Source organism: Lolium perenne, chromosome 7 (assembly GCF_019359855.2).
Source record: "Lolium perenne isolate Kyuss_39 chromosome 7, Kyuss_2.0, whole genome shotgun sequence".
NCBI lineage: Eukaryota > Viridiplantae > Streptophyta > Magnoliopsida > Poales > Poaceae > Lolium > Lolium perenne.
The window spans coordinates 8,490,257-8,516,884 of record NC_067250.2 but is presented as its reverse complement, the minus strand read 5'-3'; the positions used below and the strand labels follow the sequence as shown (position 1 = coordinate 8,516,884).

General features: G+C 46.7%; 3 protein-coding genes across 4 annotated transcripts; 2 read left to right on the top strand and 1 right to left on the bottom strand.

Annotated features, from left to right (window-relative positions):
• The first annotated feature begins 10,816 nt into the window (after nucleotides 1-10,816).
• LOC127311520 (calcium-dependent protein kinase 26) lies at nucleotides 10,817-13,893 on the top strand. The gene is made up of 4 exons (XM_051341954.2): nucleotides 10,817-10,973; nucleotides 11,317-12,064; nucleotides 12,162-12,458; nucleotides 13,064-13,893. The coding sequence occupies exons 2-4, from the start codon at nucleotides 11,506-11,508 to the stop codon at nucleotides 13,732-13,734; spliced, it is 1,527 nt and encodes a 508-aa protein (XP_051197914.1). The 5' UTR covers nucleotides 10,817-10,973; nucleotides 11,317-11,505; the 3' UTR covers nucleotides 13,735-13,893.
• Nucleotides 13,894-14,306: 413 nt separating this feature from the next.
• On the top strand, nucleotides 14,307-21,833 carry LOC127311518 (uncharacterized). 2 transcript variants are annotated; one of them, XM_051341953.2, is made up of 17 exons: nucleotides 14,308-14,450; nucleotides 14,522-14,618; nucleotides 14,691-14,865; nucleotides 14,967-15,072; nucleotides 15,158-15,237; nucleotides 15,442-15,474; nucleotides 15,889-16,021; nucleotides 17,124-17,235; nucleotides 17,403-17,483; nucleotides 17,784-17,854; nucleotides 18,544-18,600; nucleotides 19,083-19,154; nucleotides 20,072-20,320; nucleotides 20,737-20,849; nucleotides 20,951-21,043; nucleotides 21,169-21,329; nucleotides 21,432-21,833. In XM_051341953.2, exons 1-16 carry the CDS (start codon nucleotides 14,385-14,387, stop codon nucleotides 21,314-21,316), a joined length of 1,686 nt encoding a protein of 561 aa, XP_051197913.1. In that variant the 5' UTR covers nucleotides 14,308-14,384; the 3' UTR covers nucleotides 21,317-21,329; nucleotides 21,432-21,833. The 2 variants fall into 2 exon arrangements, 1 of the variants encoding a protein (XP_051197913.1); XR_007857729.2 differs by lacking the exon at nucleotides 21,432-21,833 and having other exon boundaries at nucleotides 14,307-14,450; nucleotides 20,737-20,870; nucleotides 21,169-21,187.
• Nucleotides 21,834-25,042: 3,209 nt separating this feature from the next.
• On the bottom strand, nucleotides 25,043-26,153 carry LOC127311522 (dehydration-responsive element-binding protein 1C-like). Its single transcript, XM_051341955.2, has one exon. It carries the CDS (start codon nucleotides 26,027-26,029, stop codon nucleotides 25,322-25,324), a length of 708 nt encoding a protein of 235 aa, XP_051197915.1. The 5' UTR covers nucleotides 26,030-26,153; the 3' UTR covers nucleotides 25,043-25,321.
• Between the last annotated feature and the right edge of the window lie 475 nt (nucleotides 26,154-26,628).

The window sequence follows — 26,628 nt, the reverse complement described above, 5'->3', positions numbered from 1 at the left end:
ACAAAGGGTCTATCACGAAATGTGATAGAGAATGCAACGAGGGAGATGGACTTGAGACCCACACTATGAGTTGCCTACAGTGGTAACCCACTCTATGTGATAAGAGATCCCGTGAATTAGAGCGGGGAGACAAACTGTTAGTCAGCTGGGAGGAGAGTATCCCTATACTGAATTTACCCTCTCCGTGAAGATGCAATACTCTCATGATCTGCATGGCAGATTGATATTTATCTTAATGTGTTCTAAGTGGCTTATTCAAGTAAAGATGTTGTCTTGCAGAACATCTTCTGAAGAACACACCTATGTGAATCTGATTGTTAAACGTCACAATCTATGAGAGTTGGGTACTCTCTAATAAATTCATGAAAGGCCCTAGAGTATGACGTATAAGCTCCACACCGCGAGGAAGCCTCGCGACAGCCCTGTATCGGTCTAGGCTTTGTGTGAAGCTAGTTCGCAGAAAACTTGTAGTTCAAGGCGTATTCTACTATTTAAGTCGCAAACTAGTGTAACATGAAGTTCTTAGTGGAAGTTCAACTTAACAGTCTCCACCGTGCACCGGTATATAAAACAATGATTCTGGAATGATGGTATTAGATCTGACAATGAGACTTTGTGGGGGATTGCTGGAATTTTACCTTGGGCCTTAGCCCATGTCCCAATACAAATTCTAAAATTCTCTTGGCCCATGTGGGAATGATAAGTAGTGGGACTAAAGTTTAGTCCCACATTGTTAGTTGGGAGAGAGTTGGAGTGGTATATAAGGTGGGATGTTCTAGTCCTAGTAAGTGAGTGAGAAGAGAGAGAGCCCTCGCGCACTCCTCCTCCTCCGCCACCCGCCTCGCCACGCCTCGCCTCGTCACGCACGCACGTCACGACGGGTTGCGGGAATCTCACCGAGCCGACCTTATCTTTTTGTTGTTCGGGGAATTAATTGTGTAATCAATTATGAGTCATTAACGAACGCGTTAACGCAGCCGTTTCGTTCCGGTTTTTCTGGATCGTGGACTCATACGTGGGTTGCGCCCCACGACCTTCCCGAACCGCACTATATAAGCGCGAACGCAAACCCTAGCCTGCACGAGACACCATATGCGACCGCCTCTTTCCAGTTCATTGCCCGCCGCCTTCGTCTTCCTCATCCCATCCTTCGGCGTGCACCGAGCGGCGGGACAGTACGCCTCCGGAACCCTGTCTCTTGTAGAGCTGTACGGGTGAGGGGCAATCAGGTTTTTGGGGAGCGCTTACGCGTGACTACTGGCAACACGACGTCGTCCGACGACGACTTCCCGAACAACGACTTCTTGCCGGACATCGACAACCTCTTCGGCAACCTCAACATGGGCGACAACCAGGATGCTGCTGCCGCCAATGCTGGACGGTACTCGTTTCTGTCCTCCTCGTTTCAGATCTTACTAGAGTTTTAGTACTGATGCGATAGGTTTATCTTGTCTAGATGTTATATGTTCATCTACTCTGTTGATCTGCATGATTAGTTCATCTGCTGTTTATGTAGTCATGATTTATCAAGTATTAGTTCGGATTAATTTATATGATAATTTGCTTATATATTCAACAATCCGAGAATAGGGTAGACTCGCTGACGCTTTGGGCCCACATGTCCCGAGCACATTTGGCTGGACTCTGCCTACATACTCCCTCTCCCCGCGATTAAGTTACTTCTAATTTCATCCTAAGTGAATCTCGTCTAAATTTAACTATTTTTTCTAGAAATGAGTACCAAGATATGTTTTTTTCGAAACAAGTGGAGTACCAACAAATATATTGTCAAATTAGTAGATTATGAAATTATATTTTAGGATGAATCTAGTGATATTGATTTAGTCATAATATTGATAAGATCGATTAAATTTTAATAAATTAGATTTAAGAGAAAACTAGAAGTACACTTATTCGCGAACGGAAGAGGTAGCTCGAAGATGCATGGTAAGCGGTTTCATATCGATTTGGCATATGGTATATAGCTGGTATTATATGAACCCATAATGAAATGGTATTGTAGACTTTTTTACAAAATGGATTAACCTTGATATAGTTTGATTGAGAAATATCTAAAATAGTCAAAAAAAAAATGTTGGATCTGTGAAGAATGTCTATGAAATAACAAGATTCCATTACAGGTTCATTTAAATCGAACAGATTTTGACGAAATGCCTCATATCCATATAAAACAAGCTAAATATGAGGAGACCTAACACAAATCGCGATGGACCTTTGACGATGGAATCATGACGTGTGTGCGTACCGGCTCCGCTAGACATGCATCTTCCACATCACATGATCCTTCAATTTGTGTGCTTGCAAACCCAATTACAGGCCCTCGAGGAAGAACAAATCAATCCGGCCTATATAGCTTTCCTTGCAAACAAAGCTGGCTACAATGCCGCAAGACCGGAGTTGGAGGAGTAGTGCGGCTCTACCGATTTGCCAAGAAAGAACAGATACCGGTTCAAGCACATCCGTCAGATTCGACAACTGGTTCTTACGGCTATAAGAGGAACATGACCGTTGCACAAAGTTGCAGTAGTAAAACAAGTTATTAGTTAGTAAAAAGATGAAAGTGGTGCATGTGGGGTGATCAGTATAGCGTCACTAAACCCAAACCCCAAAAGGACGAAACATGGTTCCGAATTTGACATATGAACACCGTATGTTCCAACACAACCGCTGCACCCTAATTTTTGTTTGCAAAAAGAGTATTCATTTTTTTTTGAAAAAAAAAACAACCATCTATCTATAAACAAACCCTCTTCCTGGCCGGATCTGGCAGGCGTGGACTTGCACGGATGGTGAAAAGTAAAATATTATTATGTTTGAGTAATAACATTTGCAATATTAAATAAATACGTGATACTGTGGAATGGGTGTGTGTGTGTGTGTGTGTGTGTGTGGGGGGGGGAGGGGGCAATATTGATTTGTATCAAAATGTTTATGTACAACATTGCTCAGACATTGATATCGTCAACTTTTTCGATAAATATTTTTTTTCGATAAAGCTTTTTTTCGATAAAGTGATATCATCAAATATTAACTAAATTTATACGCCTTATTAATTAGAATAGTTTTTTCCGATAAAGTGTTATCGTCGATTATTTACTAAATTTATATGCCTTATTCTTTACAACAGATAAAGAAACTAGTACTCTCTCCATGCAGAGAATTTGAAACAAAGTCGGTAGTGGCTTTAAAACCTAGAGCGGCTACCGGCCTACATTCGGAACTTAGGGCATGGCCAATGGGTAGCCTCAACTCGCTGCCCCACAGTGCCAATTAGGCTCGATGCTGTTAATCACCTGTAGGTGGAAGGTGTAGACGAGGCGAGTTTTCCATCGAAAAATGGGAGAAAAAGGTTGCGAGAGAAGAAGTGAAGAGAAAAGGAAGAACAAGCGGACCCGATGAGGAAGAAAGGTGAGGAAAAAGAGAGAGGGGTGTAAAAGCTGTAAGTTAGAGAACGCGATAACTGCCTGAGTTAGGTAAACATAAGCTTAAATAGTGGTTCTAGCATCTTTTTTGTTGATATGTACTCCCTCCGTCCATAAATAAGTGTACTTCTAGCTTTTGTATTAAGTCAAACATTTTAAGTTTTGACCAACCGTGGAAAAAAAAGTAGCAATATATATAATAAAATTTTGGTATAATTTGAAACTACATTTCAAACCGAATCTCGAGATACTAAATTAGTGTCATAAATTCTACTACTTTTCCCTATATATTTAATCAAAATTTAAAGAGTTTAACTAAACATAAAACCTAGACAGGGGCGGAGCTCCCCTTTGGGCAAGGTATGGCACTTGCCCTACCTTAATTTTTGGCAAAAAATCGAGTATATATATGCATATGTGACTATACCATCAGCTTTGTACAGTTTTTGACAGAAAGCAAAGGAAAAAGAGTAGGTGGGCCGGTAGGAGGAGACAAGCAACCGAAGTAGGCTTCAGCTAGCTGGGCCGTGCCCGCGCGTGATGTAGTCCTGGCGTGATACGCCCGCGCTCGCTCTGATCATGAGAAAAAACCAGCTATCCGCGACCGTGAGTAGTTTTCGTCTGTTCCTCTTTGACGCGAGCACGACTCGCCGTTTCGCTGCGCCGCCAGCCGACACCCTGGTTGCTTCTCCCGATGAGATCCCTCTGATCTGACTCCCCCGCCCCCCTCTCCCCCGCCCCCCTGCCTGGCCGCGCATCCCTAGTCCTGCAAATCACGCGGTGCCCGCGACCAGTCTAGGTTTTTTGGAGACTGCAAAGCTGTTTTTTATTTTGTACTCGAGATTTGCGAAGAATTAAGATGGACGGAAAAGGGAAGAACACTACAGCTAAGGGAAAGGTACAATTTTTAAAGTTTTTTTTTCAGTTGGCTGAAGTTTAAAATTTTAAATTTGTGAAATGTGAGCTCGGTAACATGGACAGACTACTAATGTTCGAACTTGAAAGACACATCATGTTTCCTACACTTTACCGCCTTACTGAGTTGACAATACTTTTACCGGTGAAAACGGCAACAGTTGAAAGAACATTCTCAACGATGAAGATCACCAAGATAGAGTTGCCCAACAAGATGGTTGGCTTAATGATTTGGTGGTGTGCTACATCGATCTTGGTGAAATTTAAAAGAATTTCAAATGGAAGGTAGATCTTTGCTATTGCCTGGAACTTCTAGAAGACATTAAAGCTTCATTATCGGTACGTTTGTAGGTTCTACTTATATTTGAATATGTTGTTGTTACTATAGTACTAAGTGACTGCGCTTACCATCATATAAAGTACTAATGTGTCGAGACAGTTTATTCTTCTGCATCATCTTTTTACGTTTAATTTTTTGCCCGACCTTAAATTTTTTTCGTCCTCCGCCACTGGGCCCACTGGTTCCGGTGCAACGTGGATGTATCTACTTTTCCGCGTAGAGTATATGGCTCGAAGAAGTTTTTTTTCTTTTTACGAAACACAGTACAATCAAGACGTTCATAGATACGCGTATACACTCACCTCTATAAACGCATATACGTATAGCCTACCCCTATGAGCACCTCCAAGAGACTAGATAAATTTGATTTAAAACATAGCCAAACGTTGGAAGCAAAGCGCGCGCCAGGGTAGTCACACATTGCATCCCATATCCGTAGCTTTTATTTAGGTGGATCCGTAATCCGTAGCTTAATTAACTAGGGACAAGTGCCCTGTGGGCTGCGACGCAACTTGTCCAGAGGTATCCTCTTAGAGCATCTCCAGCTGTTGGGGTTTCCCGGACCAAAATCCGGCGCTAAATAACGCCGGATGAATGTAATTTTTTGTCTGGAGAGGCCCATTTTTCCAGCCGTGAGCTCAGGATGGATGAAAGTATTTTGACGTAATACGGCGAATTCAGACAAAATTGGGCGAAGTTCGTTCAAATATAAGCGAAATTTAAGATATTTAACATATAGAGGCGAGTTCGTACATAAATAGGCCGAATTCGTACATATATTTAAATTCGGCGATGGGATAACTTAAAGTTAAACTAAAACCGGCCTTCTACATACCGAAATGGTGGTAGAAGGCCGTGTAGTCCACGCCGTCGTCGTCATCGCTTGAGCCATCGTCGTCCTGGGCCGGCGCCGCCTCGTACCAGCGGTTCGAGATCGGGTAAGATTTGGGAAAGGTGAGCGAGGTGAATGCGGGGCAGACGCGGTAGTTCAGCGATAAATAGAGGTAGGCGCGCGTGATACCGAGGCGACGACATTAACTCCCCGCGTGGAAGCTACGCGTCCGGCGAATACTGACCGGCGGCAGGCTTTTACAACACGCGGAAGACGATGCGATGAGGACGACGATCGGTCTCTCTCTCGCCGACAAGTTGGGGCCACCAGACGCGCGGGAAGTTTCCTCGGCGTTTCCCGCGCTTTCGTTTCGTCCGGAGTCCCCGAGTGCTCCCCGGGGGGCCGAGGATGGCCTGGGCTCTCCGGACGGATAAAAGGCCTAATACGGACGAACAGGAGAAACCAGGGGCGCGACTGGGCCGTTTTCGTCCATCCGGATGACAAAACGCGTCCTGGGGGCCTCGCCGGGGAGACGGCTGGGGATGCTCTTAGAGCATCTCCAACAGGCGCGCTATAAGTTGGCGCGGTATATGACGATGCCGCCGCGCTGTAAACCGTTGCCGCGCGCCGAAGCGATTTTTCCCCCGCCGGGTGCGCCATTTTGCAGCGTGCGTTGGCGCGGTAAAATAGCACCTCCGCCGGACGCGCCATTTTGCAGCGCGCGAGCGCGGCGCAAACAACAAACACACACACTATGCATCCAACAAGATCAAACAATTATATAAAAATTCACAAAAAAAATGTACCATCCAAATACAATACATTGTTCACAACAATACTTCGCACCAAATACAACACGTCCAACATACAACAATACAACATAGTTTTCAGACAATACAACACATAGTTTTCAAATAAATACAACAAGTATGCAACTATTGTTGTCCATTCCAATTCCACCATTCTTCCATGAGATCTTTTTGAAGCTCATCTTGTGTGTCATTGCACCGAATGGCATGGTATGAGGCAATGAACCGGGCAATCCTATGTGCGGACCTCCTCACTTACACGGGAACCCCCATCAAGTTGTAGTGGGTATGATCCACATCTTTTCCGCGATCATCCTCTATAATCATGTTATGCATGATGACACACGCGGTCATGATATACCGAAGGCATTCTTGGTCCCAAAATCTAGCCGGTCCTCTAACAATGGCAAATTGGGCTTGCAAAATCCCAAATGCTCTCTCAACATCTTTCCTAGCCGCCGCTTGTGCATTGTGGAAGTGAGTTTGCTTCTTACCTTTTGGTTGAATAATCGGCTTCACAAATGTTTGCCACCTTGGATATATTCCGTCGGCGAGGAAGTAGCCATAGTTGTACTTGTGGCCATTTGCTTCAAACTCCACCAATGGACCTTTGGTGACCGCTGAAGAACATTGATGTCATTGCAAGATCCAGGCATTCCAAAAAAAGCATGCCATATCCAAGTCTCTTGGTCGGCCACCGCTTCAAGTACTATGGTGGCATCCTTCTTGTAGCCTTTGAATTGTCCATGCCATGCCGCTGGGCAATTCTTCCAACTCCAATGCATACAATCAATGGAACCAAGCATACCGGGAAACCCCCGGTTGGCGTTGATCTCCAAAAGCCTTGCCGTGTCTTGAGCCTTGGGAGCTCTCAAGTATGTGGAGCCAAAGACATTGACAATTGCAACTACAAAGCGCTTCACACACAAGATAGAAGTGCTCTCTCCCATGGCAAAATGATCATCAACTAGATCCGCCGGTATACCATACGCCAACATACACAAAGCGGCGGTCACCTTTTGATATGTGCTATGACCAAGTTCTCCGGCGGCATTTCTCCTTTGCTCAAAGAAGCGATCATACTTTGTCACCTCTGTTGCAATATGCTTGAACAAGTTGAGACTCATCCGGAAACGTCGCCGAAAATAGCTTCCGGGGAATATCGGATTCTCATTGAAGTACGACCGCATCAACTTTTCATGCCCTTCAATCCTTTCTCTCCACAACTTCTGTCTACCGAACACCGATCCACCAAATTTTGGCTTCTTAACGGCCCGGTATGCTAATAGTAGTGATATGTTCTCCTCTTCCTCTTGGTCAAACTCGTCGTCCGATGAATCGTATGATGAACTCTACAAAGATATATATGAAATTACTTAACTATAACTAACTATTGTAGCTAATTGGTGAGTAAAAATCACATGCTAATGGAGGCCGGCCGGCGGAGGTGCATACCTTGCGAGCAAATGAGCGAGCACCATGGGCGCGCCATGTTGTTAGCAAGCTCGAGGACGACGACGACGACATGTTGACGGCGGCGCGGAGGAGGAGCGCCAACTACAGCCCGTCACTGGCGGCGGCGCGAGCGTCACAGTGCGGCGGAGTGGCCGCCGCTGCCAGGAGGGGGTGCGGGCGAGGCGGATCTACGCCGCGGCGGCGCGCAGCAGCGGAGGCGTTGACGGAGTCGACCAGCGGCGGCTGGATTTCACGCCGGCGGTAGGTGGGGAAATGAGGGCGCGGGTGGGGGAAATTTCCAGCCGTTGGCTTTTCGCGCGAACGCGGAGCGTTGCCGCGCGCTGTAGCCGACGCATCACATATGCTGCTCCGGTTTGTGCAAAACACCGCGCGCCCTAAAAAATTTACAGCGCCGCGCCGCGCCTGCTGGAGCGCCTGATTTCCTCCCGCGCGTGGTATACCGGCCGTTTTTTTGCAGCGCTGCCTATATAGCACGCCTGTTGGAGATGCTCTTAGCCACAACATGTATGCATGTTTCTTGGGGGGTGGTGTTTTGGCACACGGAAGCATATGCTCCCGGTTTTTAAATTTTATTTTAAATACATTTTCAAAATATTTAAAAGTTTGGACATAAAATTTAATAGGTATATTTCGAAGTTCTACACGTTTACAAATTGGTCTCACAGAAATTGACATTTTTACTGTCGCGTGTAAAAAGACAAATTTTGGTGCAAAAAATGGCAGTGTACGTAGGGGTGGACTAACGAGCTGCTCGGATCGTTAAGGCTCGGCTCGTTAAGCTCGTGATCGTTAAGGCTCAAATCGTTAAGCTCGTTAAGAATAACGAGCTGAAATCATTGTTCAGCTCGACTCGTTATGTTCTTGCGAGCGCTCGCGAGCAGCTCGTTAAGGATCGTTAAGGACGCAATGCAAATCAAACATGTGTGCATTGCCTGGTGAGGAAGAGCGGAAGCATAGGTTTTTAGATCCTACTATAGGAGTTTCAAGCATGGTTAAAGAGCACTATTTTGCTTGGCCCCTTCTTGCCAAATATTTGAGATAACTAAAGGGACTCGCTGTCAGAACTGGTGAAGCATAGGTTGTTGCCGATCTTAACGAGTAGCTCACGAGCATAGTCAGCTCAATTGTTTAGCTCGTTAACCTTAACGAGGAAAAACTGCTGCTCAGCTCGGCTCGTTAACAAAACGAGCCGAGCTCAAACGAGTCGAACAAACGAGCACTCATTTAACTCGCCGAGCTTTGAGCTTTTTGTAAACAACAAGGACAAACCAGGCCCCCTGGCCCAGCCGAGCCCAACCAGGCCCGTGAAGTCCTCGCCGCCAAGTTGCAGCAGGCCGACCATGGCGTCGCCACCACCTTGCCACCGCCGACGCGCCTCTTCCACCACCAGGGAACCGGCAGGTCGGACCAGGGGCCTACGGCCCGCCAAGCCCAGATCGGGCCCGAAAGGGGGCCCAGATCTTGGCCAAACGGACGCCGCCACCACCCCTCCCGACCGCCGCTCCGCCGCCAACGCCGGCGCCGCTGCGCCTCCTTCCACCCGACACGCGGATACCACGCCGCCGCATCAGACCGCCGAAGGCCGAGGTGCACCGCCACGGGTCGCCCTGCGCCGCGCCGCGCCAGGCTCCGCGCTCGCGGGAAAGGCCGCCCGCCGCCGCCGGCACCGCATGTGCAACGCCGGCGGCCCGCGCCGGCGGCGGCGCAGAGAGGGAGGGGGAAGAGAGGGCTGGGAGGCGCGGCGGCTAGGGTTCGCCCCTGCTCGCCCGCGCGGGGGGCGAGAGGAGCGAGACGTTCAACTTTGGTGGAGCACAACTCGTAAAGAACATACTAGATACAATTAAATTTAAACAAATCTAAGATACCTGTAATAGAACACAGATGGATTACTAGTTATTTTGATGATTGGACCCGACTTTGGACATTCCATCTTTGCATACTGTATCATTGTGAGAAAGGGAAAAATATTGCAACATGTAAATGGCTCAAGCTCATCCATTAGGTTGTAGTTGCAATTAGAAAATGTTTTAGGTGTACCCATTGCGCAACTAGAGAAAGTCACTGTTGCACCCGTACGACTAAGGAGTTGAGGTACTTTTCATTGCGAGAATTCGCAATCCCATACTTATAGAGTCGGCTAACATACTAAGGGATCCTTTGATTCATATGATTTGTAAAGGAATTGTGTATGATTTGAATCTTATAGAAATTTTTCTATACAAGTTGTTTGATTCATAGGAACACAACCTATAGAAACTTGTTTCTAACCCTATAGAAATATTGTAGTGTAAATCGTATATATATAGGAAAAAACATTAGGTCATACCTAATAAAATTTATTTGCCACAATCAAACACACTCCATCTTTGCATAGGTTTACATAGGCATGACATCTCAATCCTATGCTTTTCCTATTCTTACGTTTTTCCTATCATACGAATCGAAGGAGCCCTGAACATATACTAAAACCCTACCCAAATAATAATATAGATAAATATAAAAAACCAGTCCTTCCGTAACTGAACTCTCAACGGGAAGAAATAAACAAGTGCAAACTCTAAACCTTACTTACCCCACCAAAGAAACACTCTATATAGTAATACTCCTCCCTCCTCTTCAAAACAAGTGTCAATTCTTTTTCTAATATAGTACATCACATCGACAACAACAATAATAGAATACAACAAAATGCAAGATGAAAACTAAACATATACTCCCTCATTGGATATGTAAGACGTTTATGGAATTTTTTGCTTCACCTACTTTAGTTTGTATCTACTCTATTTTTAGTACCTACGTAGGTTCACACACTTAAATTTGTACCTAGTCTATTTTAAAGTGAACGAAGGGAGTAATGGTGTACAAAATCAACAACTATTGTTTATTGCCTGATGATGGTGATGATTAGCTGCTAATTACAACTGGTCTCCCTTTCTACCTGCTCCTTCCTCTGGTCAGTCCTAGCTAACTAATCCCCTCCCTCCCTATCAATCACAGGTGGGGGCGGCCTCCCCACCAACGGAACAAATCTCTCCCTCCCTCCCTCCTCCACTTGCGCGGCCGAGCTGGTGGGAGCTCACCTCACCTCACCTCACCTCGCCGCCGGCGACCGCGCTCGCCCCCTCCGCCCCGCGCGTCCCCTCCGCGCGGAGTAAGCGGTAAGTGGCTTCCTCCCCGCAGCCGCTTCTCCCGGCAAAACACCGCGATTTCCCCGCGCCGGTTCCGGGCCTGCCTCGACCGAGCAGGTCCGTCCCCGATCTGCGCCGCCTCGACCGCAGCCGAGCGAGCTTAGCTCTTCCTGGGGAGCTCGCCTACCGTCCGAGCTCGCCGGGTGGGGTTCCCGCGGGGTTCGCGGTGGGAATTTTGAATTTTCGCGGCGGTTTTCTAGGAGGGCCGCGCCGCTCCCGAATCTTTTGAGGTTTCCTAGAAGCGTTTTGCTGGGGTTTGCTACGGAGATTCGAGAGCTAAAGCTTGTTCTTTTGCTCTTCTTCCTCGCGGCAGATTCAGTGGCCGAGCGAGCCGAGTGCCCATGGTCATGGAGGAGGAGAGGTGCTAAGCCAGCAAGATTTGGGAGGCTACAGCGGGAGGACTCGCCGCGGCGGCGAGGATATCGCGGAGGCCTCATCGGGTTCCGGCGGGATTCACCGGAGGCCTCGCTCGCCGGATACCAGAGCGTGGGAACACCCGGCGATGGCCGCTGACGAGAAGTACAACTCGTACAAGGCGCCGGGCCTACGGGACGCCATGCTGGAGGCGGCGCACGTCTCGTGCCTCGGGGACCGCTACCGGCTGGGCGACCAGCTGGGGTGGGGCCAGTTCGGCGTCATCCGGTCCTGCGCCGACCTGGTCACCGGCGAGGCGCTGGCCTGCAAGTCCATCGCCAAGGGCCGGCTCGTGTGCCCCGACGACGTGCGGGGCGTCCGGCTCGAGATCGAGGTCATGGCGCGCCTCTCGGGCCACCCCAACGTCGTCGACCTCAAGGCGGTGTACGAGGACGAGGAGTCCGTGCACCTCGTCATGGAGCTCTGCGCCGGCGGGGAGCTCTTCCACCGCCTCCAGGAGCGCGGCTGCTTCCCGGAGCACGAGGCCGCCGCGCTCTTCAGGTACCTCATGGAGGTCGTCGCGCACTGCCACAGCAAAGGCATCGTGCACCGGGACCTCAAGCCGGAGAACATCCTCCTTGTCAGCAACTCGCCTTCCTCGGCGATCAAACTCGCTGACTTTGGCCTCGCCACCTACACCCAGCCCGGTACATTCTCCACAGTCTCATCACTACTGTTCCCTGGCTGCAATCTGTTAAGACTGGTGGTCCTTGGAAGCTAAATTCGGGGTTTGGATTTTGTCAGGTCAAAGATTGAGCGGCACCGTGGGAAGCCCGTTTTACATCGCGCCGGAGGTCCTTGCTGGTGGGTACAATGAGGCTGCCGATGTCTGGAGCTCCGGGGTTATACTCTACATCCTCCTCAGTGGAATCCCACCATTCTGGGGGAAGACCAAGTCCAAGATTTTCGAGTGTATCAGGTCGACAGAGCTGCGGTTCCCTTCTGATCCCTGGGACAGGGTTTCCGATTCAGCAAAGGAGCTCATCACCGGGATGCTGCGGCGTGATCCTAGACAAAGGCTCACAGCCGAGCAAGTTCTAGGTGAGACATGATATCATATTTTCAGAAACAACAGGGCGTGACATTCTATTCCTTTCACATATCACTAGCATCATGCACAAACTCAGATGTGATCTTTGATTTTTGCACTCCTGTCTACACATTCATGCAACTGAATGTTGACCAGAATGTAGAGATCCATCAAGCTGTTTTTGATTGGTATACAATTGTTTAATTAAAGTTGATTTGCATAACTTAATAAGTCTTCACTGCTAAGTCATGAGCTAGCGCCAGCTAAAGTTCAGTGGCATTCCTAATTTTAAACTGCACGGCTGTGGGGGAACGGGAAGTTTTTGTTGTAGGATCATGCTTTGTTGTAGGGTCATGCTCTAGACTTCTGGTAGATCCACTATTGTACAAATTAATAAATGTTTTGCTAGCCCTTTATGTATCTTCTTATCAATCATCACATGATTGCTTCTCTGGTGTTGATGATTCATCCCTGTCACCTTTCATGGAATCTTGTTTGGCTATCATTGCATCATTTGCAGACCTTAGTACTGTACAGATCAGCTGTTAATTGTTTCCTTTCTCCTATTACTGTTCACCATGTGGAGTTCATTTTCTAAACAACTGATGTTGCGCAGGGCATTCCTGGATACAAGAACACGCTGATGATTCGAGAGAATCCTGCGGCCATTGCCATGAGGTTGGCCTCCGGAGGGAGGAACCCGGCTCATGCTCCTTCTCCACACCCCTGGCGTCATGCAGCCGTGACGTGAGCTTCAACACCGGTGGCCCGATCACCTGCCAGAACCTGTCGGAAGAACCCTGCTCTCCCACATTCGCGTGCAGATCTTCCTTCTCCGTGTTTGCCGCCGCAAGTGCTCCACCTGCTTCTTGCGCAGTCTCTGGGTTCTCATTCGGTGACAGCCCAGAACCCAGGAAGAATCCTGTGTTCCCATTACCTGTCATGTCGATGCCAAGCTTTTCATTCTTCTGTGGGCTAGGATCCGACGAGACAGGGCCATCGGCGGCGTCAGCCTCAGACGACAAGGGAGCTCCTTGCGACAATGCGACCACAGCCTCTTCTTCATCGGCTTTGAAGAGGACGGCAGAGGCGTCCCTGAGAGGGGTAGTGATAAGGGCAAACCCGTCGTCGCGAGGCCCCATAGGCGGTGACAGGAGGAACCACACTATTGGCGCCAGCGAGCGGGAGCACCACCTGGACGCAATGGTCACTGAGTCGGTTATACGGTGGGCGTCGTGCACGCACCTGTCCACCACGCTCTCACTCCGGGCCTCGCTGGTTTGCTAGCATCTCCCGTAGTGTGTCCCTGGTAGCCGGTGAAGTGAGATGATATGAGAAGAGATGAGATGGGAGATGAGCGTGTCAGTGTCACTTGTAGTAGAATGTAAACTGGACATGATATCTATATATTCTTATATAGTGATATTGTGGTTTTTTCCGTGTCAATTTTGGTGCCTGGAATACATGAATTTCGCACAAAAGGGATGAATTCACGAAGAAATCGTGGCAAGGAAACTGTGTTTTCAAGCCTCCGTAGCTGTAGAATCTGGAGAGAATTGACCAATAAATTTATGAACACGAGAGTTCGAAAGGTTTCTCTTTGTTTTTTTACTTCTAAATAAACATTCCGACGGCGTCATTGAATCTCAGTTGCATCCCATATTAACTCAGCCAGGAATCCCAAACCAAATCGGGGCATATTTTAGTTACAGATTCCATATTGCAACTCAGTCATGAATCCCAAACCAAATCTAAATTATGGGGCATATTTAGTTACAATTCTACTTGCAACTAAAAAAATTTATATGCAATCCAACCTGTAACTCATGGGTGCACGAATGGCAAAGCAAATCTAGTTAAGCACAGGTTAATTCTGAGCGACCTTCTGGCGTTCGGGCGCCTGTCCCTCCATTCAGTTGCGCATTCCGTCGAACACCATGTCGTCCGCCGACGCCGCCTCGTCCGACGATGCGAAGCTCCAGTCTTTCCTGCAATGGCTTCAGGTGGCGCACTCTCCCTCCCCTGCTCTCCGTTTCCCGCGCTCTACTAAACCCTGGCCGCTTCCCCACCGCAGACCAACGGCGCCGACCTCCGCGGCTGCACGATCCGCGCCTGCGGCCGCAAGGGCTTCGGCGTCTACTCCGCCGCCGCCGAGACAGGCGCCACCGACGGTAACCATCACTCTTCTTCTTTTCTCCCCCAATCGAAGGTCCTGGCCGCTGATCAGACAGGCTGTCGTGCAGGGGTGGTGATGGTGGTGCCGCTGGACCTCGCCGTCACCCCGATGCGGGTGCTGCAGGACCCGCTCGTCGGCCCGCGGTGCCGCGCACTCTTCGAGGAAGGCGGCGTCGACGACCGCCTCCTCGTCATGCTCTTCCTCATGGCCGAGCGGCTCCGCCCTAGCTCCCTCTGGAAGCCGTACGACCATAATTCACTCCTTCTCCGCACCTCAGCGTAAACAATGCTCTGAAAATCTGAACCAATGCTAACGTTGGAGCTTCTGCTCTTTGCATCTACAGGTACTTGGATATGCTTCCAGGCACCTTCGGGAGCTCCGTTTGGTTCGATGACGAGGAGCTTGCCGAATTGGAAGGGACGACGCTGCATCGTGCGACGGTCATGCAGGTTCATCAGTGCTAACTAAAAACTGTAGCTTTCACTTCTTTTGTGTATTGAGTACATTGGTGACACACTGGGGGTTTTGTTTCAGAAAAGATCATTGCAAACATTGTTCGACGATAAGGTGAAAGGCCTGGTTGAGGAGCTTCTACACGTCGATGATTCGGGAAGGTTTGTTGTGTTTATTTCCTCCATACCGCCATTCTTAGTAGTTATATGTTTTCTCCAAGCTTGCTGCATACATAGTTTCGTTATTATTTTATTGAATGTTTTTTATTCTGTTGTTTGGCGGTAGCTGGGATCACACCTAATCCTAATTTTACAGACCATTTTTCATATAGGAACCTCACAACTGTCAAATGTTGTATTTTGCAGCTCGATTGAAGTGCAGTTTGAGGACTTCCTTTGGTATGTGTCATCATTGTTTGCATTTATAGTATGAGCGGAGTATTCCTACAAGTTTTACTTGACATCGTCCTACCAACTAGACTTATCATGCTAATATGGGGAAAGTCCCAGTTTGTGAGTAATTTAGCCATATCAACATCAGGGTCAAATAAGGCATTTCTCATGCAAATAGGTGAACAAGTTTTGACACCGAGCATCAAATCTTCGACTAACCTTGCTTTTTTTTAGCAATGAATGCTTATTAGTAAGAAATGTGTACTTTGTTAAAGCAACGTTTGAACAGCCAGTCCTTCCCTCAAATATGATGGCAGCTTTCACTCTACATAAATGAACATGCAGCTTAGACAATGAGGCCTTCAGGTTTATCTCCTATTCTTTTATCCCCATGTTAATCCACAGTATGATTTATGACAGGGCAAATTCAATTTTCTGGACACGAGCGCTGAACATCCCATTACCTCATTCTTATGTTTTTCCGGGCTCACTTGATGAACAACAGACTGGAACTGCGGGATCTTTGGGTGATTCTAGTCTTACCACCCAACAGGTTATTGCAGTCTTCCTGAACAAGAACATGCTAGCAACTCTGAGTTTCTTAATTATTTTTCATTCTCTTATTGTATGTGGATTCCTTTTTCTCAGTTATATCCACGGATTCTGGATTCATTTCTTATGGACAACCTTGTGGAATATACTCATACATTAATTGAACTAGTTAACTCACAAATGTTTAACCACAAAGAGAAGAAGCGGAATTACTATTCTTATCGACATCACCACCCAATGTGGTGACTGATGACTAAAATGTAACTTATGCTACTACTCGTACTAGAATTACTGTTGTATCATTTACTTCGGAGGCTGTACGGGTAGTTCACCAGAGGCCGTGGCCAACAGTGTCGAGTAAGCGCCATGGTCTAGCGGTAGGAAGCAGGAGATTGGGGAATTAGAGAAGTAGATTGGATTGGGAGAGCATACAGGGTAGAGAGACTTTTGTATGTATATTGCCTGATCAGAACGATATAGTGGGCATGCTTTTATAGCATTGCCTAAAAGGCTAAGACTTGATTAACTAGTAGTACTAGGACTCTAACTTGACGATGACACCTATTGTACTTCCCAACTTAACAGCAATTCCCTATGGCTGGACTCCTCAAGCCTTGACTGCTCCTTGCTGAATCGAAGTTGGTCTCTGTCTCTGATCCTGCCTTGCCGGCTGGCCGGCCGTGACTCTGTTGGTGGAACCTTACCTGAATCTCCTACCTCAACTAACTTGACGCGATAACCATTACATTGAAATACCATAATAGTGGCAGTTATTTTTCTTTATAAAATAATTATCTCTGTAATAAGAGGCTTGTTTGGGGCATAGCAAACAACTTTAAAACAACAGGCTTAAAACATACCATTTCATTTTAGAACAAGAGAACTTACAATGCTGAAAATGAAATAATGGTTTCCGGTAAATAGGTGAATAGTGAACCATATTTCGATCATTACATAAATCATGTGTGTCAGTTGAGCTTGTAAAATATAATCTAACTATTTATGGGCTAAATTGGCTTAGATAGGGATATCCATGGACTAAATAGGATCTTCATCATTATCTTTGTCTACAAAACCACATAATGTTTTATGTTTATCTGCAGGAAAGCGATACCGCAGTGAAGAATACTAGGGGTGATGAGAATTCCGAATCTTGTAAAACGGGGTCAATTTGGGTTGAGGGCCTCGTACCAGGAATTGATTTTTGTAATCATAGTAAGAGTCCAAACACAAAGTACATGAATAATCTAAAATTTTGTACTCAGCTGACAGAACATATTGAAGTATATCCTTATTTCAATTAGAAACACTGAAGTTTGTATTTGCCAAAAATTACATGAGTTTTACTAGTGAAGAAAATGAATCTCGATTGTCCAATACAGATGTAAAGGCTCTGGCGACATGGGAAGTTGATTCTGTGGGAAATGCAACAGGAATTCCTGCTTCAATGTACCTCAGACTTGGTAATTATACCCGATACAAAATTGTATCTGATAGTTCTTCATTTCATCTTTTTTCCCAGCTTAAATTTGTTGTAAGATTATAGTCCTGGTATGATTGCGTGTCTTTCTTTTTAAGGCAAACTGGTAAGTAACACAATAAAAGTCATGTCAGTTTTAATGCAGCATCAGGGTGTTGTGTCTTACTGACTCACAGATGGTCCCAGAGATCAATTTTCAGTCTCACAGTAAATTGTGTTTCCCAATTCATACAGATTTGCAGTGTGACTGGTCTAATTTCCCCTTTATTGTTTCTTTCTCTAGCACAAGTTGATAAAAGCTCTGTTGAGACTGGGACAGAGATCTACATAAATTATGGCAACAAAGGAAATGAGGTACTTACATATTCATTAGAAAATCTTATCCTCCGGTTCATAATAATTGCTCGATTGCCTTCAGTTCATGATAGTTGCTCGATTGTCTTCGGTTTAGATACTATGTATTGTTTACTTGTCCTATTTGCCATTTTTTTCACATTAGCTGGTGTTCGTATTTGTTGCCCCTTTTTCTTCAGATTGTCTACCACAGTTTAGCTATTACAGCACCATGGTATCTTTTCTAGAACTTCTTCTCACACGGAGTTTCTTTCAAGCTGCATGCACAGTTACACATCAGAATTATTACCTAATAAAAGAGAGATGCTCCAAACGTGGGAGCTACACTGCTCCATGTGCTCTGTGGACATTTTGTTTCTCTATTGGATTTATGATTTTCTACATGGATTCACAAAGCCTTTACTGATTTACATTTGATACATATATGCTAGATTAAGATTACATACTTCATACTTGCACTAGGCCTTACAGAGTACTGAGAACTGAGAAGATACTTGTCAGCCTCGGTGAATCACAATAAGTTACTGTGCTATCATGTTTGTATTGAGAAAATGCAGTATCTCATGATATACTATTTTTTTTTGTTTAAAGTAGCATGAGTCATCAAATATAGCAACAAAATCTTCATGATTTTTGTATGGTTATTTTAATGGAGTTACTGATGAATTGTATTTTATGTTTACCCGCAGGAACTTCTGTATCTATATGGATTTGTGGTTGACAACAATCCAGATGATTATCTTATGGTAACCCTCGTAGTGATGTATGTGCTTAAAGTTTGTAATAATATTTGTAGGATATATATTTTGCAATTTCTTTTTTTGTCAGTATATAATTACTGACATGCTAAACGTGAACATGTGATCCCATTCAAGTGGTCAACCAAATGTGAACTCATTGACATCGATTGAAACAGAAATAACATGCTCAGTAAATAAAAGGGAAAATATGGAAGTTGTTATCCATTGGGAATTTAGAATTTAGGAGTTGATTTTTGATAAATGGTACTGTATATCCATTTCTTCATCGTTGTCTAAGTTTGATAAATGATTGATTCAAAACTTTTTTCCAAGACCTCTGATAACATACTTATATAAGGCCTAGCTGCTTATCATCTGGTTTTGTTTTGCTTCAACTGCAGGTTCAAAACCTTTTTTCAAGACCTCTGATAGCATACTTATATAAGGCCTAGCTGCTTATTATCTGGTTTCTTTTGCTTCAACTGCAGGTTCACTATCCAATAGAGGCTCTTAGACAGGTCCAATCCGCTGACGTTAAGATGAAGCTAATTGAGATGCAGGTACTATTAAGTGTTCATCTCGCATGGCTTCTACTATGTTAGAGGAACTTACCCAACACAAAGTTTCTCTGGGATCGAGTTGAAAAAATTGCATTCAATTAGTTATACCGCCTGCTAGAAATCCAATTTGGCTCACGCACGGGTGCATATAAACCCATTGTTTGGAAACAGATTTCGAAATGTCCAAAAAATCAGAAATAAACTTTCGCACATACATCCAGACATTCTATGTTGGCACACAAGTTTTTTGGAGAAAAAACTTTTTTTTTCGTGTCCAGTGTAAAGAAGACAATTTTTCATGCACCAATATGACTATTCACAGGATATTCTTTTGTTTTTTTACACAGGCCACATAAAATGTTCATTTTCCTCAAAACTTGTGTACAAACATATAATGTCCAGATGTACAAGTGATTTTTTTGCCAGATTTTTTTTACATTTTTTATTTTGTTTTTTATGCATTTTTCCATTGGGTTTCATATCTAGTAGGCGGTAAAAAGAGACTTGAGGGATTGGAATGTCCCAAAAGTTTTAGCTATTGATAGGACCGCTTGGAAATCAGTGATTCATGTGCCGGAATCTTAGTTTACTTTTTTTTTGTCTCCTTGTTTTGGTTTCCTTATGTTTTCGTTGGGTTTCATATCTAGCCTACCCCAATTTGTTTGGGAAAAAGGCTTTGATGTTGCTGTTGTTGTATGCATTTTTCATAATAGGTTCATATGCACCTAGGAGCCAAAACACCTCTTGCCACCTGCGGTGTTCAATATTTACCCTTTTCAGAATGGTTAAAGTTATTTTCTTTCCTTATGAAATATAACTCGAGATTATGATGCCTGATCCAATAAATTCAAGTCCTCTGAGAAGCTGTTGCCACTTGTCACCATGGATCTCACTTTGTATGTGTTTAATGTTTGCAGAAGGCTGAATTGAGATGTCTTCTACCTAAAAGTTTGCTTGATAGTGGATTTTTTGGAACCAGTACCAGTTCTGCCGAAGACGATAACAAGAAAAGCGCTAGTCATTTTTCTAGTTACAGTTGGAGTGGTCAACGCAAAGTTCCATCATATCTCCACAACAATGTTTTCCCACAAGAATTTTTAAGTACTCTTCGAACAATCGCAATGCAAGAACATGAGCTTGAACAGGTGGCTTCCTTGCTTGGAGAGGTTAGTGTTTTTACACACTGTATTCTGAAGTATAAACAGCCTGACTTGACTTCTAAGATTACAAACTGGATATTCTCAAAACAAAAGATACATGGTAACAAGAGAGCATGCTGTAAAGTGAGCAAAGACACACAATCAATCCTGTGTATTCTCCTTTTCTTGTAAACAACTGCTCATGAAGCAATAAGCCCATAATGCTCTAGTTTCACATCAATTTGCTCCTTTGCTGATCTAACTCATTTAGAATTATATTTTTGTTCTTAGCATTATAATATTGCTTCTTTGCAATACTCAGATTTTTTCTGAATTGAGCGAGTCAAGGAACTTGTTAAGATGCATTGCATCTGGGCTTCAATAATATTAAGCGTTGTAATTTTGAGATAAATGAGTCTCTTCTTTAAACTCTATTTTACTAGGTTGGATCTAGCGAGGATACAGAACCATCTGATGCAGAGATCCGAAGTGCCATATGGGAGGTCTGCGGTGATCATGGAGCACTAGGATTGCTTGGGGATCTTCTCAGAGTCAAGTAATACTAGGATCCCTCTTGGTACACTTTTTTCTTTTCTTTTGTGCGTTATCCTGTCAAGTGTGAACAGTTCGTTGATCAATCCCTTTCGTTTTTGCAAGAATGGCTGAACTTGAAGAAGGCACTGGAACAGAAGCGTCGGACGATCAACTGCTTGAGAAACTTGATTCCAGTGATCCGGAAGACTCCTTGAGGTATGTGTGCTAGCAAAACAGTATCCTGGTTTTGTATCTTGGAGCACACAAAAGCCTGTCAGCATTACGCGTAACAAACCAGCACGGCCTCCTTTATCTCTTATTGTTTGCCTTCTCCTTCACAGCTCAAGCGCCGAGGAGAACAACAAAACGAAGTCAAAAGCAAACATCCGGTCGTGTATAGTGTACCGAAGAGGGCAGAAGCAGCTGACGAGGTTGTTCCTCAGGGAGGCGGAACATCTTCTGGAGCTGGCTGCCGATGATCAGACCTAAGAAGCTTTATCTGGTACACATACGCATGCTCTTCTCTTCTTTCATCAGTAACGAAGCTCTGGAAAAAGGGGTGGCCTGTAACATGTTAGCCTGTCTGACATTGTGGTCGAATCAGGAAAAAAATGGACGCAGAAGTGGGAGAGTCCATGTAGCAGGACAGGCCAGGGGTGGAGCAACTGGTGGTGGCAGCGGCGATAGTTGGGAGAAGAAGATGGCTTCATCAGATAATAACTGAAGAATTGTCGAGAGTATGGTTTCCTACTAGAACAGCGTGGTCTGTTTGTTGCTTCATCTTGTGTATGGTTTGTCTATTGTTTTTTCCTATTGCAACACCCTCTAGGCTGGCAGTAACAATTGAAAACAGTTCGTTTACTTGTAAGTGTAAACAGGTCCGATAGTTACTTTCCTGTAATAAAAATCCTTTAGAAAGTACTGTATGATAGTTAACCTTACTCATCAGGTATACTCTGTAAACTAATATACTGTAACACGTTTTGGCAGCTTTGCCAAATCTAAACTGGTGCCGTGGATGCTTTTCCATTTTTTTGTCGTGACTTTTCCCAACACTGAAATTAAACAAAAACCTGTCGCTTTTGTTCTGGAGAATCGGCTGGAAAATAAATACACGTGTCACATCGAGAGGGAAAGCATCGCTTCCTGGACTCCATCGCTGGCCCAAAAGCACAACAACACGTGTAAGAGTACTATCATCATATTCGCCGTTGAGACTTGAGAGTGACCGAGACTTAACTCGTCTGGTTTTCTTTCTTTACACCGACGGTGACTCCGACTCAACACGATCTAGAGACCGGCGTATCCAGCCCAGCGACGTGCAGGAGATGGATTCACCGACCGAATCCGAATCCTACTGATTCCGTACGTCACGTGACAGTTGGCCGAGCCGCCCGCGCAAACGCGTTGTCTCGTGCGAGATTATGGTCGGCGCCACTAAATAATTAACTAAGTAACACTTGTGTGCAATTACTAATTAAGAGTAGTGGTACACTGCTTGCTTACTTGGGCTCACGACTAGATCACCTGCACGTGCGTGCGCCGACTCTTCGAAGCAAACAGACAGCACCTACCGGCCGCCACTCTACCACGTCCAGCTCAACCCCGAACCCGGTGTCAGAGTCTGGGAGATCAATTATTCTTGCAATAAAATATCACAGACTATCTTTTTTTTTTTCATGTACGTTGTTAGTAGAAGATAAGACTTACAGTCCAAAAAAAGTACTCCCTCCGATTCATATTAATTGACTTCAATATGGATGTATCTAGAACTAAAATGCGTCTAGACACATCCATATTAGAGTCAATTAATATGAACCGGAGGGAGTAGAAGATAAGACCTCTTCGTCGACAAATTTATACGCTATTGTTTTCGCTTCGGCCCACCTGCGGGCGCGAGCTCAGCCACCGAGCCGGTGCTTGGTTTTCAAACTCAACTTCTATACCCATTAGGCTGGTGCCAATGCACCACAACACTCTCACCCGCCACGTCAGCTTTTTTCCTCACTCTCACCCCACGGTGCCAATGCACAGGCTATAGTGCCAGCTTTAGTTCTCTCTCCTCCACGTCAGCTTTTCTCTCTCTTCAACATCAGCATTTCTTTTTCACATTACAACAATATAAATAATGCAAGGAAATTATTTTATTGAACTAAAATTGTTACCGATTACATCATAAAAAAAATACATAAAAATATGAAAAGATTACATAAAAATTTGAAAAAATTACATAATCTAGGAATGAGCCCACACATGCTCAATCAAATCATGCTGGAGCTGTGTATACATCGGTGACTCCCTCATTTCGGTGTCCATCTGAATCCTGGCTGCTAGGCTTGGTGGTGCATGGTGGTGTATTGCAGGGCCAACATTTGAAGCAACTGTCTCATAGATGTTGTCCAAATTTGTACCACGCTCATCGTCGATGATCATGTTGTGCAGAATGACACATGCACGCATGATCAATCCAAGAGTACGCCTCGAGTAGGAGCGTCCCGGAACTGCTAGAATGTTGAATCTAGCCTTCAACACTCCAAAGGCACACTCCACATCTTTGCGATGCGCTGATTGACCAGAAGTGAACACTCGATGCTTTTCACTTTGTGGAAGAGTAACACCTTTCATGAACACCGGTCAGGAGGGGTAGATGCCGTCGGCAAGGTAGTAACCATAGTGGTACTCGTGTCCATTCACCGTGAAGTTCACTACGGGTGCTTCTCCCCCAAGCACATCAGTGAACAACGTCGACTGGTTGAGTACATTGATGTCGTTGTTGGACCCGGCCACTCCAAAAAAGGCATGCCAGATCCAACGATCATACGACGCAACGGCTTCTAAGATTATGGTAGGGTGTTTGATGTCTCCCCTTGTGAATTGACCAGCATGAGCCACTGGGTAGTTCCTCCACTGCCAATGCATGCAATCGATGCTCCCTAACATGCCCGGAAAGCCACGCTCCTCGGCTTTCGCTAACAGCCGCTGAGTATCCTCCACAGTTGGGCGACGGCAAAAGTGTTCCCCGTAACACTCAATGATGCCTTCACAGAATCTATCTAGACAATCTGATGAAGTTTGTCTAGCTAACTTAAGCCACTCATCTATCGTATCTGCAGCGGCTCCATAAGCTAACAGACGCAAAGCCGCAGTACACTTTTGTAGGGGAGAAAAACCAGCACGGTTGAGAGCATCAACTCTTTGGGTGAAATACGGAGAGTATTCACCCAATCTATCCACAATGCTCAGAAAAAGGGAGCGCCTCATCCGATACCTTCACCGAAAGTAGCTCGGAGGATAGTTGCAGTCGTCGGCGAAGTAGTCCTCGAAGAGCCGATCGTGGGCACCCAGACGATCACGCCTGATGAACTCTCGGCGGCGTCGACGTCTTGGCACCACCTCCTCGTTGAGCATCTCCTCCTCATACTCCTCCTGGAACTGCTCGATCATATCACCCTCCACTCCCTCGCTCGAACTGCTGCTATACGAAGACATGGCGTTGAGAGGAGTGGAAATGGAGAGTGGAGCTGATGAAGTGAGGTGTGGAATGAGTGAAACCATATGGGGGTAATTATAGGGGGTGGGGATGAATTTTTGGGGTTTTTTTCGGATTTTTTGAACCAGCAACGGCTACCTCAACGGCTACCCCAACGACCAATCAGAACGCGCCACCTCAACCCTTCCCTCTCGCCCCGCCTCTCGCCCCCCTCTGCCAGCGCGCCGCCCCACCTCTCGCCCCGCTCCCGCCTCGCTCTCGCCCCCAACGCGGGCGGTAGGCGGGCGGGAGCAGGCGATACCGCCAGGCGCCCCCGCCGTCGCCCCTCACTCCCGTCCCGCCCTACTCCCGCCCGCCTCCCGCCCGCCGCCGGGCGATACCGCCTCCCCTTCCGCCCCGGTTGGCACCAGCCTTAATAGCGACGGACCTAAGATTTTCATCAAGTCTAGATGTGCTTTAAACCTGGCCAATTTTTTATCAAAATATTCATCAAAATAGGTTGCGTCGCGGCTGGAAGCCCGGACACGTGCTCGGGATTAGGGACGGTTGGGTCCGCCTATGCCCACGGAACAAAATCCATCTCTCGTCCAACCATGAACTCCTGTTTTGTCCTACTCCAAGTTATGCCAGAGGTTTGATATCACAAATTTATTTAAATGCAGGTTATTTTTTGAAACGAAGCAAAAGCTTTACTGTATCTACTAATTAGGAAGAAATTTTCAAAGTGCAGTTAAAAAGGAGCTGGTCTCTTATTCCTCAATTTCACCACATGTTACAAAATTTTCTGGCAAATGAAAAAAATATACCTACTATAAAAGTAAAAATAAATTTAAAAGAAAGAAAGACAAGGCGATGCATTTTGCATGCGTGTCCTCTGCTTTACGGCTACTACAGAAAATATCTCTCTTCCCGCGCTCCAAACTAATCAAGCCTCAAAACCGACCAGCTCTGTTTCTGCTTCTTCGTTATCCTACACTGACGTACTCAATGCCGCTCTCGATCGATCAGTAGCTCCACAGCGTGACCTCGCCGGCGCCGTAGCCGCTGCCGTCGTCGTCGACTCCGTCCATATGCGAGCTGCTCTGCCATTCGCCGCCCGCGCCCGCGCCGCCCATCCCGTCGTACTCGTAGTAGTAGGAATGCTGGTCCAAGTCCCCCATGTTGCCGTACATCGTGTAGTCGTTGTACTGCGCCATCGCCGCGGCCGCCTCCTGCATCCCCATCCCCATCCCCTGGTGCGTCATCACCGGTGCCGGCGCGGACGCCTCGGCCATCGACGACGCGGAAGACGCCGGCGCGGCGGGGCACGCGGCCTCGGCGAGCGCGATGGCGGCGGCGCGGATGTCCTCGGGCGTGCGGAGCGTGGCCGGGTCGACGGTCAGCAGGTCCGCGGAGTCGGCGAAGTTGAGGCAGGCCGCGCGGCCGCGCAGCGCCAGCGCGGCGACGTCGTGGGCGCGGGCCGCGGCCTCGGGGGAGGCGAAGGTGCCGAGCCAGATGCGGGACTTCTTGTTGGGCTCCCGCACCTCGCAGACCCAGCGGCCGGCCGGCCCGCGCCGCCGCACGCCCTTGTACACCGGGTGCCGCGTCTCCCGGAACTTGGTCCGCCCCGCCGGCCGCTTCGGCGGGGCCGACGTCACCGTCGCGTACTCGCCGCTGAACTGGCCGACGTCGTCGCCACCGGCGCCGTAGAAGCTCACGCCGTACTGGTCCATCTTGAGCGAGCTTAGTGGTGTTCTTGATCAGCTGCTGCTGCTGTTGTGCGCGGCAATGGTGGTGTGACGGTGAGTGGAAATTTGGGTTGATGGAGAGGAAGTGAGGCGAGCGAGATGTTTATATAGGATTCGGCGGCGGAGGGAGAGAGCGAGTGGGCGGCGCGTGGTGGGGTGAGCTGGAAGCTGGACTTGAGGTGTTGAGGTCGCGGGGAGCAGAGCGAGACGGCTGGATGGTGAAGACGTGTTGGCGTCAGCATGATTTCCTTTTACTTCGCGCGGGATGCAATGCTACTTGGGGAAAGGGATGGGAAGCTGGGGTGGTGTGGTGATGCCACGTGGAGGCGGCGACAGCGACGGCCTTTTCTGGTCTTGTGGGCGGCTGCAAAACGGTGCTGCTGCCCATATCCGTGTGCCAGTCTCTGACGTCATGCTACGGTGTAAGAGCATCTCCAACGGGACGTTTGCGTGAGGTGACTCCAGCGGCACGATGCCTAATTTTTTTTCCATTCATAAAATTCATAAGAGCATCTCCAGTCGCGTCCCCCAAAGCGTCTCCCAAAGGGATTTGGGGCGCGCTGGGCCAAAAATGCGTTCCAGCC

Coding starts and splice junctions, on each gene's coding strand:
- LOC127311520 (XM_051341954.2), top strand. CDS start 11,506: ATGGCCGCTGACGAGAAGTACAACTCGTACAAGGCGCCGGGCCTACGG. Junction 12,065..12,161: donor CGCCACCTACACCCAGCCCG/GTACATTCTCCA, acceptor GGATTTTGTCAG/GTCAAAGATTGAGCGGCACC. Junction 12,459..13,063: donor CACAGCCGAGCAAGTTCTAG/GTGAGACATGAT, acceptor GATGTTGCGCAG/GGCATTCCTGGATACAAGAA.
- LOC127311518 (XM_051341953.2), top strand. CDS start 14,385: ATGTCGTCCGCCGACGCCGCCTCGTCCGACGATGCGAAGCTCCAGTCT. Junction 18,601..19,082: donor ATCCAGATGATTATCTTATG/GTAACCCTCGTA, acceptor CTTCAACTGCAG/GTTCACTATCCAATAGAGGC. Junction 19,155..20,071: donor TGAAGCTAATTGAGATGCAG/GTACTATTAAGT, acceptor TAATGTTTGCAG/AAGGCTGAATTGAGATGTCT.
- LOC127311522 (XM_051341955.2), bottom strand. CDS start 26,029: ATGGACCAGTACGGCGTGAGCTTCTACGGCGCCGGTGGCGACGACGTC.